The 15182-nt window shown below is 33.7% G+C and overlaps 2 protein-coding genes across 5 annotated transcripts in view; one reads left to right on the top strand and one right to left on the bottom strand.

The window, feature by feature from the left end:
- LOC111049320 (tyrosine-protein kinase transmembrane receptor Ror) overlaps positions 1–2173 on the bottom strand; it is a 46023-nt gene extending 43850 nt beyond the window's left edge. Inside the window, exon 1 of one of the 2 annotated variants that reach the window (XM_039423144.1) lies at positions 1771–2173. The gene's annotated coding sequence lies outside the window, so the exon portion shown is untranslated. The remainder of the gene's footprint in view (positions 1–1770) is intronic. The other variant, XM_039423143.1, reaches the window with a different exon arrangement.
- Positions 2174–4763: 2590 nt separating this feature from the next.
- LOC111049316 (mucin-17) overlaps positions 4764–15182 on the top strand; it is a 40395-nt gene continuing 29976 nt past the window's right edge. Inside the window, exons 1-5 of one of the 3 annotated variants that reach the window (XM_039423133.1) lie at positions 4764–4918; positions 9031–9155; positions 10187–10379; positions 12662–12846; positions 14094–14284. In XM_039423133.1, coding sequence (XP_039279067.1) covers positions 9121–9155; positions 10187–10379; positions 12662–12846; positions 14094–14284 — 604 coding nt within the window. In that variant the 5' untranslated portion in view covers positions 4764–4918; positions 9031–9120. Of the gene's footprint in view, positions 4919–9026; positions 9156–10186; positions 10380–12661; positions 12847–14093; positions 14285–15182 lie in introns of all 3 variants that reach the window. The other 2 variants (XM_039423134.1, XM_039423136.1) reach the window with 2 other exon arrangements.

Genomic DNA, 15182 nt, shown 5'->3' with positions numbered 1-15182 from the left:
TGACAATAATGAAACTCTTTTTCCGCCGATACTAGATATCGGTATTTTAATTTTTTTAATACAATAGAGAACTATGGAAGGGTAGGAGTGATATGTGATTATTTATTTGTTTAGCAGCAAGATATATATTCTGTGGCTATTGAAATTGATTAATATATTTTATGAAATTGATCAGTTGCGACCTGAAAACTCTGACACCAGACCTGAACCAGCCAGGTCACTCGATTGTTATTATATTCTGTGACTTGATTGGAGTATTTTTTCTACTATTCAGGTATATTATTACTAAGCTTTGAGCAGAATATCTCATAATCTTATATAAAGTGAATGAGATGACAGTTTCAGGTGTATAGAAAATTCAAAATACGAAAAAGTGACTTCTAGTTAGTGCTCCAGCTTTCAGATCAATGGGTTGAACATTTTTCTGAGCAAAGAAATGAAAAATGAAAGTAACGAATGAACAGGGAACATAATAGAGAATCGTGTTTGTTTTTTGGATGGTCTACTAATCTACTAGAAGAGAGGATTTCCTTGACATAACTACAATCTGCTGTAACTTAGCATTTCAAAAGATGAAGTCCTAATCCCCATTCAGGTTTGAATATGAATTTTTCTAGTTTAACCGAACTAGTGAGAATAGATAATGATTTCAGATAAACATATCACAATGTTGTTTCTGGATCTTCGGCAAAAGCTTTAAACATTTTACGGGAGTTTTTTTGTAGGAAGGATTATTCATGAACTTGACCTTGAGATTGTTAACCATAATATTGAAAGTATAAGACGTTGATGTTGTCAATACCACTATATTTTTTTTGAGACAGCATCAAGGTCCTATTCTTTCAATTATGGAGAAATACTAGTCTACAACATTTTATACCATACAATCAAATTATTAACCATAATTATTCATATTGTGAGACAAATCCCATAGCCGAAATTCCATAGTCTATGTCTAAGGCAGTACTCAAAGTTTCACTTGAATGTTTCAAAGTATTAAAGTTGTAGTTTCTGAGCTTCATATTGAGTTTCAGTTCGTGTGATACAGTACTCAACCAAGTAGCGGACAAGCTCCGAGCTCAAGTTCTCATCCTTAGCGCTCTGTGTCCTTAGCGCTCTTTGAACTAATGTTCAAATCACTTCCGCGACTTAGCCTCAAGTTCTGTAACGCAGGATTTTAATAATCCCTATTTACAGGTTTTGAGAGACTGACTAAACCTATTGATTCAAACTATTAACGCGTTGCGTTGTACTATAAACGAATTAAAAAAAATAATACAAAACAGTGTACAATCGTTTCTTCTATAACCAATTCAATCAGTCGAATCGATTCCTGTAAATAATATATTATATTATACAATATTAGTTGAGAGGTTGGAAGATTGAAGCAAAAAATAATAAATTTAATCTATTCCTTGAATATTATAATTAAACTGCATGTTTTATTAATATTTTTGCAAGTTACTACATGACACATATTAAACCTGTGCTCTGAAAATCAAAGAGGTCATTTACATAGTTTTAATTATTGAAATTATGAATCTTTATCCTTCAACTGATGGCTTGCTCATAGATCTCGCTTCTAGGAGCAATTTTTCGCTCTAATGATTAGCCTACTAATTACTAATATTATCATTAACAATCAATTGAATTGGAAAAATTACTGCACCTTCACAAGAGTATTCAAAAATCGTATTTTGTCTTTTACGACAGCTGCATGCCAGATGCCTGCATGCTAATTTTAAGTAAATATTTGATGATTTGTCATACCTGGGTTATTCATTGGTTGGATTCTAATCTCTTGTTCGGCTCGCAGGTTCCTCTGATTTCTAGCCTGGAGTACACTTTTTATCTGCATTGTAATTAATTAAGTCTCACATACCGTTCACGCACATAAGCATGTAAAATAAATATTGTTTCAGTTATATGGTTTATCTCGCACGTCAATATTATTTTTATGTTGGTGATAAAAGGGTGTTCACAGTATTTACTCGGATAAAATTACGGAAAATATAACAATACTTTCCTTGCATGAATAGGACCGAAGTTCATAGTAGACACAATTGTTGTGCATATGAGCACATACACTACAACTAGGATTTCGAGTCCGATAGGAAGTTTTGCTTTCGAAAACCCCGCACCGACTGAGTGAACAGCTTTCGCGCCCTCTGATCTCCAGGCTGCCACGATGAAACTATCGTATGTCGCAACATAATTATCGTACAGGCTAGCCACTACTCTCGAGAAAGGCTATCTCATCTCGGGAAAGTTCAACATCAACGCGTACATTATAATGAATGCTTTTCTTGTAATCTGAATTACATATTTAGAAAATGAATGTTATAGGAGTGAGTAGGTGAGAGATTGGCATGAGGCTTCACCCTTCCACCCCCAAATCTGAAACTTCCTTTTTTTCCATAGATGATGCCCAAATATGAGCTCTAGGATTGTGCGTGAGTAATGAGACGGATAATGATGAGAAATGAGTGGACCTACAGCTTTAGGTGTGTTCCGACCCACCGGGAAGCGAGTTTTGAACTATTTAGAGCAGCTTGGCTCTTGAAGTGGTCACCCTTACAAAGGGAGTAATAGGCGGAGGAGCATAAAGCTTAACTTAAATCATCGATAGCTTATCAGCGCAACCACGAAATAAAATCGCTTCTTTGACCAGGTAGTTTACGAAAGACAGATTGGAGCTACACTAAAATCTTAAATTTCAGTAAGTTTTTGAAAATTTTTAAAACTATTCTAATAAACTCTCTCTTATGTGATCCGCATTAATATTTGTGGGCGATAAATTCACAAGATTGCGCGTTGAAAATGTTACTTGATACCCGTCTTTTTTGTTTATTTCAGAATCAACTGAGAACATATATTACTTAAATATTATCTCATACTTTTTGTTATGTGAGCACCCTACTCAAAAAGTTTCATGTTGTTCATAGTAAAATTATTTAGAATAAAACAAAATTGGGGATGAACGATTCTCTTCGAAAATAAGAGTGAAATTTGTAAAAGAAAATCGACATTTCTAATCACAAATTTGAGATGTAAATTTTACCAATATTATTTACTTCCCCAAGAGTTGAATTTGATATGTTTGTCGTTCCGAAGTGAAACCCTATTATTGCAAAAATCATTTCATATATTATATAAAAATGAGTACAATATATCCAAGATATGCAAAATGTCCAATAATACAATAAATTCTATTGCAAACATAATTATTTCATAATTGGAATCTCAAACAGGTAAAATAACTTCCAGCAATAATTTATTGTTTATGGTTGATGAATGGAAAAATTCGTTTGAAACTGGGTGGGTTGAGTAACAAACACAAAAATGAAAACGGTATTCTCATCCCGAATTTGATTGGTAATCTGATATACTGTATCAGGAACCAGGATATAGGAATAGGTGGAAATCGTTCGTAGTATCCATGGTAACAGTGGCGTCTTCATTTTTGTAGGCTAATAGTTCAATCTCTGACTGCTAGAGTGCAGCATGTGATGGGAGCGTTATAAAGGATATCGACATCGACAAGGCAAGATAATATTCTTTTAGTTGTAGGCTTATTATTCAATAGCTGTAAATAAGCTACATTATTTAAAGAATGCTACTTGTCACTTGCTACATAAAATCGATGAAAAGTGACAGTTCTATGAATCAAATTGATTAGTTGTATTTGGATGAGAAATAAATTAAACAATGTCCTCTACTTGAATGTAGTAGCTATAAGGAATAAATCTAAAATTATTGTAGGCTGATCTATGAATAGATTGGTTGAATATCAATATGAAAAGTTAGTTATTCTAGCAAGAATAACCCTAGGTGGTGAAAATTTAATTTTAGAAAGGTTGGGGGAATAATTTAACATTAACGAGATGTTAGAATAGATAATATATTGATAGTAGAGATTAAGTCGGATAATGCATCAATTCTAGTGCAAAGAAATTGAGTCTCAATATCTTTCTCAAAAACGATTGGCTGTTTTAGGTAGCCCTAGTGGATGCTATTTCATCTTCATCTGGTGCTCTTTACTGACACTTCTTTCTCTTTCTCTTTCTTTGTCTAGTGCAGTGATTATGAATGAACTTATTTAAAACAAGGAGAAGCTACTACAAGATTCTTTTTGTAAAATGACTTGAAGTATTAATTTAGGATAGAAAAAACTGATCGTTGGTCCTAGAATTGTAACAGTTATATTCAATAAAAAAATGGTTATATCTATCGAAATAAACAGTACGGTAAAGAATCCAATTTATCAAACAATCACCGATATCAATATTTCATTATTATCACTGTAATAAAAATAGGTATAATGCCAATATAAATTCAACAGTAACGAATAGGTACCTTCAAATACATTACACATGTTTATACCTTCTTTATGATATCAACCACATAAAATTGATCTCATTTGTTAAGGATGACCGTTCAGACTTCATAAAGTTTAAATAGCCTAGAAATCATATTAAGATACGGTATCTAAATCCAATGTACGGTAGATCGAAATGTCTAAAACAAAATCGTAGCAATGTTGAAATGAATGAAAGCTTTTTTCAAACTCATAACTACCTTACAGATAAATAATGAAATCTATAGATATTCAATAATTTTTATCAAATCTGCCGAGTCCTGATTGACAGTTTAGCGAAAAACAAAATCCTGTTATTATGTTTCCCTGGATGCCACTAAAATACCGTATTGTGGAGTTGTTTTTCAAACTGCATCTATCTCTGATAATATTTCCCGAGTTTTGTCGTGCTATGGAGATAATATTACGAAAACAACATCTTCATATTATCTTACCAGTATTGATAGCTTTTGGAAAATAACAAATTGTTTATTGACTATTAGTTGAACACCCTTCGTAGGCGAAGAACCTGCTCTCTTCATCTGACCTACTCCAGCCAAGGTATGTAACATTAGAAAATCAGAATTTAGTTTAGGTTATCTATTCATACATGATCCATTTCTTATAGAACATAAAATCAGTAAAGTAAAATGTTGCTGCTGCGTTTCATAGAGTAATTACATTTCAGTACTTGAAAGCACAATAAAAAATGTGTAACACATCATTTTCAAATTTTAAAAATTTACTATGATGATTCTTCCATTACTTGAATGATGAATGATGAAGGCAAATTAAATATAAGACGAATAAAGGTAATATTTTCAATGTAGACTGGGCATGTTTTTATTACTGGCAGCAACGTCCATGATAGCAAGGGTCATAATTAATCACTACAATTAATTAAATGGACTCCATGTGAATTTCAATACAGTCATTGCATTTAATGAACGAATTTTTCGAAAATACTTTTAAGCTCCCTCACTTTCGATTTATACCCTTTAGACCAGCATTGCATACAAAATGATGGAAATAGAATGTATTATTATTCGTGAATAATAACTCTATTTCAATCAAATTACATTTTAGAAATTAGAAACAGCGTCAACAGACTTATTGTATCTCAATAATGCGCCCTTGATAATTACAAAGGCCATTTCAATAACTAATTGAATTCATAATGTGAATTCAGCAGTGAATTCATATTTAATAAAGGAGAAGGATTTTACTGATTAACTAATTTGGTATTTTCATGAAATTTACATGGAATGTTCTCAATATTCAGTGAATGATATATTCTAATATTTTTTTATATCTAAGAACAATCTTATTTCTCAAAATATTATAATATCGACCTAAATTGTGAAGCATTGAAGTGAATAGTATTATTATTAATTCTCGATTTCGGTTCACCACTTTAATGATACTGTATTAAAATGTTTTTTGATAAAGTATTCTTATAGGGTTACTTGTACTGTTTAATCAGGAAATCTAGTATCCATTTTATGGTTTTTTACATAAACACTACTAAAATGGCATGCTGAAACTAATATTACTTATGTAAAAAAGTTAATATAAAAAATAGTATTAGTTATTTCTATAATAATAAATCGAATTTTTCGTCATCAACTGCTGAATAGTGGCATCGATTGAAACCGAAATCTACATTGCGACCCAATAAAGCACTGGTTCTGTTCGCACCTTTCTGTCACTAAGCTTTGGAAATTAATATTTTCAAAGAGTTGGATGCAAGGAATCTTTTCATCAGTTTCGTAATCATTTCTATATCATAGAATTTTTACGATAAAAATTTATGATTTGTTGATAATATATTTTTCTAGTGGAACTGTCGTTCCCCCACCCGTCCACCAACTGAATATCTAGCCAATCATAAAATTGAATAGACTGACGCCACTGTAACCAAATTCCCTTTGATTTTCGCATGCCGCCATCACAATTTACGCGGAAGGTAGTGAAAGTTTTAAAATGTTGTAAAAACATTATTTTTTCAGATTTTTGAGCGCTCTCTTTAATACCAGAACGAAGTTCTGAAACATTTATCAATAAGGGGTTTGATGAAACATATTGAAATAAGTAAATAATTTATTGATTTCTTGAAGAATGTCAGTCACTATAGTGTATAGTGTGGTCCACGATATAATTGCATTGAAGAAAGATAGGAGAACAACGTTGCCAAGTCTCTTGAATTGATTCCATTTTGCCACGGAGTGTATACAGTTGTTAGTCAATTCATCTCATTAAATTTTATCTAATATTACTTTCAATCTCATTGATAGAATAATCAATTTAATGTCAAATTAGTTGAACGATCGTTAGCGAGTTCTCACTTTCGACTTACTGATGGCCGAAGTCGTTGTCCGTCTGTTTGTATGTTCTACAAGAACTTTAGAGAGAATTGATCAATTGGCTTCAAATTTTAAAAACGTATTTTTTTAACCTTTTTACAGGTCAAGTTCGTTGGACAACAAAATTGACTCACTCCTTCGTTCTTATAAAAATAACATTGAAGGTGTTTGAGAAAAAAATTGTTTTGATTTATCATCTAGTCAGCTGGAATTAATTGCATGCTATTAATGTAATATTTTCCCATTCATTTAAAAAAACTGATGCTACTGTATTTGGGAGTTATCATATAGAGTGTCAGACTGACAGACTTTATGCGCCGACACATGATTTCAGCTGAATAATACAACATATATTTAATTTATAAGGTCTAGTTTACGTTAACGTCTGTCTGCCGGTCTACTTTCTGTCCCTAACATACTCCGTACAAAATTACTTCAGACTTGGAGGAATTTGCGGCGCAGGGAAATGGAGGGAGATCAGCCAATTACAGTGATGGATAGAGCCATAGGTGGAAGCGCAGTTGTTAATTTTAAATTAGAGTCAGTCGAGTTAGTGCTTGCAGAGAGGAAGCTTCTTAAGTTCAACATAAGCGCTTGAATACTCACTGAAAATTAGAGAACGCTGGCCGGTTCACAACGGTAACATAGCCGCTGTTGTATCCCTGCCACTGTATGCACTCTCTGCTGCGCATGTCCATCCCAAGTAAGAAGTAATTTTGTACAGAGTATAATAATACTATGTGATAGCAGTTGCTATGACGTTGACAAATTTGCTATGAAAATTTTGTTTTGTTCAAAGTGTTAAATTTGTGAGTAGAAGCTACCGTTATTATAAGTGATCAATGACACTTGAATATCCAATGTAGGTACTCATTTATTTCATTTTTTTATTATTTATTAGTACGGTATCTTTAAAACGGTTTGAGATATCGATGTGCGGGTTTCGCCATTAATTTTCTTTTGAAATTATGTATCGAAATCATTTATCACATGACCACGTTCCTATTTGAAAAAATGAAGTTGGATTCAAAATGTAGCTGGATTCAAAATGAATTTGGATCCAGCTGATGGATTTAGGTTGGCGGTATAAAGTTTTGAAAGGACAAAAAGTTTTTTTTTCCAATTGGAATAGGATCAATTATTGTCATATTCTTGTAAGAGAGATATTTAGCTGTTTCCATATTAATTCTCTCTGTATAATTACAAGTTGCGGATTTAGAGATCAATACAACAGTTCATGAGCGAGTTCTTCAATCTAGGGGGTCGCTAGTTAAATTCATCAATAAAATATTTTTTTCATAATTTGATTCAAAACTTTGCTTTTATAACTGAGATCAGATTTTTATTTTCATACAAACCTGAAATGGCAACTAATTTAAAAAGCTGTGATAGGCTACACTAATATGAACTTCAAAACAACAGAAATTAAGTTATTCGGTAAGTATTCTATTCCAATTTCTTTTAAAAATAATATAAACATAGATTTATAATAAAATAATTTCGATAGAAATAATTGTGAAATAACTTTTCAATTTGGAAGATACTTTGGGGGAGGGCGAGGGCGCGCTTATTAGCTCAAACACTGAAAGTTTACCATCTTCAAATTCGTGAAGTGGGTGAGATTGAGCGCCCTCGCCTTCCCCCAAAATTTCTTCCTTATTTTTTCTTCGATATTAATTTCCCACGTCTAAAAATCAGTCAATTTTATGGAAGTATAAATTACAACAATTTCATCTCACTTCTCATACGTACAATTTTTTGGCATGGCGTCCTTTTCAGAGAATCTTCGTGCATGGTTCCCAGTATTTCTTCGCATTCTTGTATGAGTAAAGGAACAAATGAAACAATTTTTAAGAATGTTACAAAGATCTAGAAAGTGAAAGTAAACAAACACCTTTGAACCTATAATGCGCATTTCCAAAGTCTCATGGAGAATGTAAACTCATAATGGAGGGATTCATAATGGAGGGGTTTTCATTGATGTATATCATTGCTTTTTCAACCAAACTGTTTGAATAGGTACTTTCATTATGTATTGCAATGGGAGGCGGGTTTCTTATGTATATCAGAACATTTTCTTACTGAAAGCTTATAAATATTTTGTTGGACTTTTTTTTGGTACACAAATTTTAGTTTCCAAACCAGAGTTTTTCATAGGGTCGGGGTAGAGGACGGGTGACGAATTATTTTTTGGAGAGGATAGTTAATAATTATATGTAGGCCTTGAAAAACATTTTATAGCCTATATAAATAATATACTTGTACTTTATGACTGATAAGCATATCATTGGTTTTTTTATTGATTTACAGCTGCCCATTGAAGCATCCGTAGGAAGAAACATAATCAAGCTGGCTTCAGATGAGGATATACGCTTCCCTCATCCCTATGGAGGAGGGCAAATGGGCACGGAGGCGCAGGCTTACGTACCACAGCAGTATGTTTTCTTTTTCATTAATTTCTATGAATAAATAATAAAAAATTAGTGCTTGATTGGCGGCGGATCGCCGTTCAAGTGCATCTGTGGGGAGAGGTTGGCTCCAAGTTCGCGCTGGTATCTGATCGTTCAGATTAGATATGAGACGTTCGCCTGCTATGCCCGCTATTGGCCCATCTATATATACGTTAGTATATAGTCATATATACGTTAGTATTGTAGACCGTTAGTATATTAATCGTTGTTAATTAATATATATATATCGTATAATAATATATAGATCGTTGTACTGGCCATATCAGTTGAATGCGAGTGGCACCTTTGAACTCTGATGTTATGACCATTTGGCTACTTACATATTGAGACGCGACGTAACGTGACAGACGTGATCTGAGTCTGCAAGATGAATGAGTTAATATCGAAAATGATCATATTATAATGTTTACATTAAGTCTAATTTAGCACGTGTGAACATTATAATTGATCATTATGATATTAACTCATCTAGAAGATGGAATTAAATAGAGAATTAATATATAATTATTATTTAACGAAAATCCTAAATAAATTCTGTAAATCACCCTCGGGTCACGTCTCGTCGCGTCTCAATATGCGACCGGTCATGTCCATCTATAGTGTAACTAGAAGAACTTTAGAATTGCCATGAACTAACTAGTCGCTGGTCGGCTCCGCTATTTATTATTCAAAATCACTTCCTAGTAGTTCGGAGCCCACCTGGCTGTAGGTCCATTCATTATTCATCTCATCTATCATAATTATAACTTCACTCACATACATATAATAATAATCATTCCAATGAAAGTCAGGAGACAAAATATGGACGGTAATCGATTGTTACTATATATTCACCTTTTATGCCAGATTTTTATTTTTCGAAGATTTTCCTCCATTGACAATCTTTGTTGGCCTAGAAATTGTGATCTCATCAAGAAGCAAAAATTGTTGGTCCAAAAATTTAATGATTCTCCTACTATTCAGAATCACCTACTATTTCCGCTATTCATTTTCAGGGATATGCTGGGAACTCATAGTGAACGAGATGTGATTCCTCTCAGAAGTCAACTGCAATCGTATACCAGGAATGGCCAGATATTCCTTGATATTGCCGTGAAGCCTGAAAGGACACACAGAGCTCGTTACAACATAGAGGGCAGCAGGGGAGTTATCAGAGATGAAACTGGAATTTCACATCCTGTTATCAGAGTGAGTCTTTAAATCGTAAATTAGATTGAATTGTATTTTGATCGATATTGGAGCCTACAACAAGGTAGAGCAGTGGTTCTCAAACTTTTTACTTCAAGCCCCCCCTGCATAATTCAGCTTTAAGCCGGACCCCCTACATGTATAAGCATAGACTACTATACATGTTGTACATATACGTAGGCCTATACGTACGTATATCCCTACATATTTTACACTCAATATTTTTATTTAGTTGAGTATTGCACATTCTTTACATAACCCAATGTTGCAATAGTTTCAATCATAATAAAACAACAAATTTAATACAAACAATAAATTATAATTTATTCAGGTACTACAGCTACTATAGTACATAGTTGTTATTTTTGTTTATCATAGAAATTAACAATACAAACAGCGTCAGTGTGAAGGATGAGCTTGTTTTTTCGCACAGAGTTTGTTGAAACGAGGTGTCAGCTCCGATAACGCTACTCTAAGCTCCTGGGTCACATCCAGTCTTGGTCTTTATTCACTTTTCATGGCAGCTAGAGCAGAAAACCCAGTTTCACACGGATAAATTATAGCAAATGGAGTCTATATCTCTAATGCATTTTACTCAAAATTGGGTGTTCCTTTTGCACACCAATCCAGAAGGATATAAGAGAATATTCTACAAATTTCATTTAAAGCACAAAGTCACCTTGGAGATCAATGAGGTTTTCTTTTTCTATCATGTTGAGGGAGCACTTATTGATTGAGAATTTGAATTTAACAATACGGTTGATATAAATATTCTATGAGTAAAGATTACTCACATGTAATTTTAAAAATAGAAAGATAGCTTATCGTATTTATTTTAGAAGTACATTTAAAACATTTTTCAACCAAGCTTTGCGCCCCCCCCTGAGCATTCATCGCGCCCCCCTTGGGGGTCGCGCCCCACACTTTTAGAACCACGGGGGTAGAGAATTATACTTCACTTCGAGATCCCAACATCGCAGTGCAGTTCCAGATAATCTTTTATAACTTCAATTAATTCATCGGCTATCTAAAAGATAAAAGAATCGTCAAAATCACTTGATCTATTTTCTAGATACTATTTTCGGTTTTTACACCATTATCAAAATATTCATCGATATAATGAAATAAGAGCAGCAGAATATAATTTTACAGTGTGGGTGAAGCCCCACGATTGGCCATTAGCTGTTGACCAATGAAAGTTAGTTGAGCTGTACTCTCATTGGCCGATACATTGGCCGCACAAGTATTCTTGAACTTTCATTGGTCGACAGCTAATCGCTAATCGTAGGGCTACAGCCAAGGAATTGTGGTATTGATCTTTTGAATTTCCTCATCAGACAATAATAGTATTATTCTCTGAGCTACTGAGCTACAACTATGACATTCATCGAACGGTATTCTAAATAAGATATCTCAGTATTTAAGTAACTGATTGCATTTGCTGCTCTAGAGCTAGTTTTATTTGGCATTTCAGATAGGAAACATGTAAGAAACAGTCTTATTTGTATCTTTGTAACCGCATTGAGAATTCTATTATTTCACAAAGGTTACCGTACTGAGTTCTAAGTGAAATATTTGACTCTGTATAACTCGGTAACCAACAGTTTCTGTATCCATTTTATATGAAGTAATTATTATTACTTTGGCTGTAGAACCGGCGGAATGCACTATCTAACGATTGCCATTAAGTTGTGTACAAATCAGAAATTTGATTCGAATCAAAAAGGGGATTCGAAAGTATGAACAATGATCAGTAAGGCAGTAGAGAGATAAGAGATTGTTCTATCACGAAGAAAAATATCATAATCATTTATTCTTAAACCCAATTCACACAGAAGTGACATGGCGGTAGCGTGGAATAGACTCTAGCCACTTCCACGCCACTCGTATAATCATTATAAACATGATCTTAAGCAAATAGAAGTGGCGTGGCGAAACTATTTACCATATCATGTTTACAATAATATGGGAGTTAAAAAAGTCAGTGCCAAGCCACTGTCAAACTACGTCTACGCCACGACAAATCTGTGTGAATTGAGCCTTATGATTTTCTCATTAAACCAGAATGTGGTTGGCGCAGTAGATATACTCAGATTCTTCGCAATAATTATTCTCCGCCTTTCTCTATTATTGTGTTGTATTTTGTATATCCAGAACTCACAAGTAGCCTACCTAATTTAAGTAATTATTATTCATAATGATTATTGTCCACTGATATACTTTCTGTGTTATTTCAGCTCATCTTCTTCTAAATAGTTTCATTAATTTGAACATATTTTCAGTTGAATGGTTACAATAGACCAGCGAAGCTTCTTGCGTTTATTGGAACAGGGAGTGGGGATGTGGCTCCCCACCCGTACTACCAGGCCTGTTATACGAGGAACTACACTGTCTGCGCAGTGAGAGAGATCGAAAACACTGTAGTGTTGGAGATGAATTTTCATCCAGATGATCAGATGACTGTGAGGTACGTTTTAAGTCTGAGTCGTACAGTTTTTAATCTCTCAAACTGAAGAGAAGAAATTAGAACATTGAATTTGGAGAGGGAAAAGGAGTCGAAATTAGAGAAACTCTGTAGAAAATTTTGAGATAGTTTCCACAAAAATGCTATCGTAAAAAGTAATTTCAAATTGAACTTTGTCTTGGGATAATAGGGTACTCGCGGTTAGGGTGTTAACTCACTGATGCACTCACCTGCTAGTGGATGCGTTCAGCATGAACTACCCTGGAATTCAATACGGTAATACGGTTATCAAATGCAATATTGTTCAATTATCACAGAATTAATATTGATGCACACTGGCATCTGGTATTGCTTCCTGGGCTTATGTCCATTCTTGATAATGGATCATGGAATTATAATTGATATGGGCGATTTATGGACGATAATTTAGTTCACGCATTAAACGTTTATAACCATGCATTTATTTATTCATTTATTCCGAATCACATTCAATATAAGCTTCAATATAATTCTATGAGTTGTGAACGAAATACTAACATGTACTAATTAACTTTGAAATTTATTCAGTAAAAACAGAACTTATTATTTATTATACTCGTAAATTAGCAGATATATATTTGAATTATGATGTATATGAGCTTGAGGACGATAATTTTATGGTGTATGTAGACATGCTATAGAACCAGGTGACAAGTGGAATGCGATTTCCAGGAATGGTAGGCTACCATTCGTGTGAGTGAATGACCTTTCTTATTCCTTAATCAGTAGTCAGTAGATAGGAATAAAATAGTACTTATTGTATACAATCTGCTAATGCGGAAAAAACTGATTCTACTTTCCCCTAATTAGGTACTCATCAATCTGTGTCACTTTGAACAAGTGTTAGAGTAGTGAAGTAAACATGCTCTTTAGTTATTCAAGCTCGAATTTGAAAATCTAAGATACGGGAAAATCTCAGTCAAAGGGTATGAGCATTTTTTAATTGATTTATTCATGGAGTATGAATTTATTTATCTAATCATTCAGAATTACACAAATTACAGAAATGTACCACAGGCTTATAAGCCCAAAACGGTTCCAATTCTAATTTATACAACAGTTGAATTATTATAAACATTAATTATAATTATATGAATATGATCCTTGAAATTTTGAAATTCATAATTCATTTTAGCCTCAAAAATCATTGATTAGAATACTGGAATTTTGTATGTCTCAATAGTCTGTACTTTAGTACTTTTCTGTTCCAGTGTCGATTGCATGGGGATAATCAAGCTAAGGAAATACGATGTGGAACAAAGAATGCATGCTAGCGGTGTGCCTGTAGGCATCAGAGCCCCCCGAAAATCGTCAAAAGCTCGTTTGGTTTTTAGAACTACAATCATGCATCCAGACGGCTCTTGCGAAACCATACAGATTGCTTCTGACTCTATTGAATGCAGTGAGTAATATCCGATCGCTTACAATTTTAGGATGCTCGTATCTAATTTAAGGAAATTTGATCTTTGAAGTTTGAAGACTTTGAGACTGTGGATGATAAAGTTTGTAGTGCTGAGAAGCCGAGGCCCGAGAGCGTACAACAGCAACTAGCAGCGCCAGAAGCAGCTGACATTAATAAGGCATTGTCTCTCGAAATACACATAATAAGTTTAGCGGAAGAAGCACTTACTGCCTCAACTTACTCCACCAACTACCTACACTCTAATCTGTGAAGTCTGAAAATGAAGATATTCAATCATTCAATTGATATCGGGGCACCGAGCTTCGCTCGTTATTTTTATTTATTGATAAACAGAACACAATTCTCTAAAATGATCGTGTTTATATTTTACAGCTGGCTATACGTCAGCTTATGAATTTCGGGGATGCGATATTTCTATTTTCCCACAGAATCACTCGCTCACTTTTTACTATCCACAGACGACGAAAGTCTCAGCTGTTTCAGCCAAGGATGAATTATCCTTTTAATGTCGTTCTGCGAGTTTTCCCAAGGATGAGACCTAGTGCAATCGAATTTTTATGTCATAAACCTACTTTGTTCCAAATTTCGTGAAAATCGTTAGAGACGTTATCGAGATCCGTTGAACATAAATAACCAGATATAAAAATACAGAAATTGCTCGCTTAATATAATGGGATTATTATAGAAATAACTAGTTTCCTCTTCATGCTTTTTTATATAAACACAACTAGTTTCGGATAATTGAAAAACTATGAAGAGTGTAGCCTACTGGTAATTTCTATAATAATATTGAACAATTCAAGTAGCCCTATTAAAATACTTTATTAGGAAATATTCAAATGAGAATGCCTCATACAATCTCCAATAGCAGTAATAG

Source organism: Nilaparvata lugens, chromosome 3, assembly GCF_014356525.2.
Source record: "Nilaparvata lugens isolate BPH chromosome 3, ASM1435652v1, whole genome shotgun sequence".
Lineage (NCBI taxonomy): Eukaryota > Metazoa > Arthropoda > Insecta > Hemiptera > Delphacidae > Nilaparvata > Nilaparvata lugens.
The sequence above is the reverse complement of the archived record's forward strand: the minus strand, read 5'-3'. Positions and strand labels throughout refer to the sequence as shown.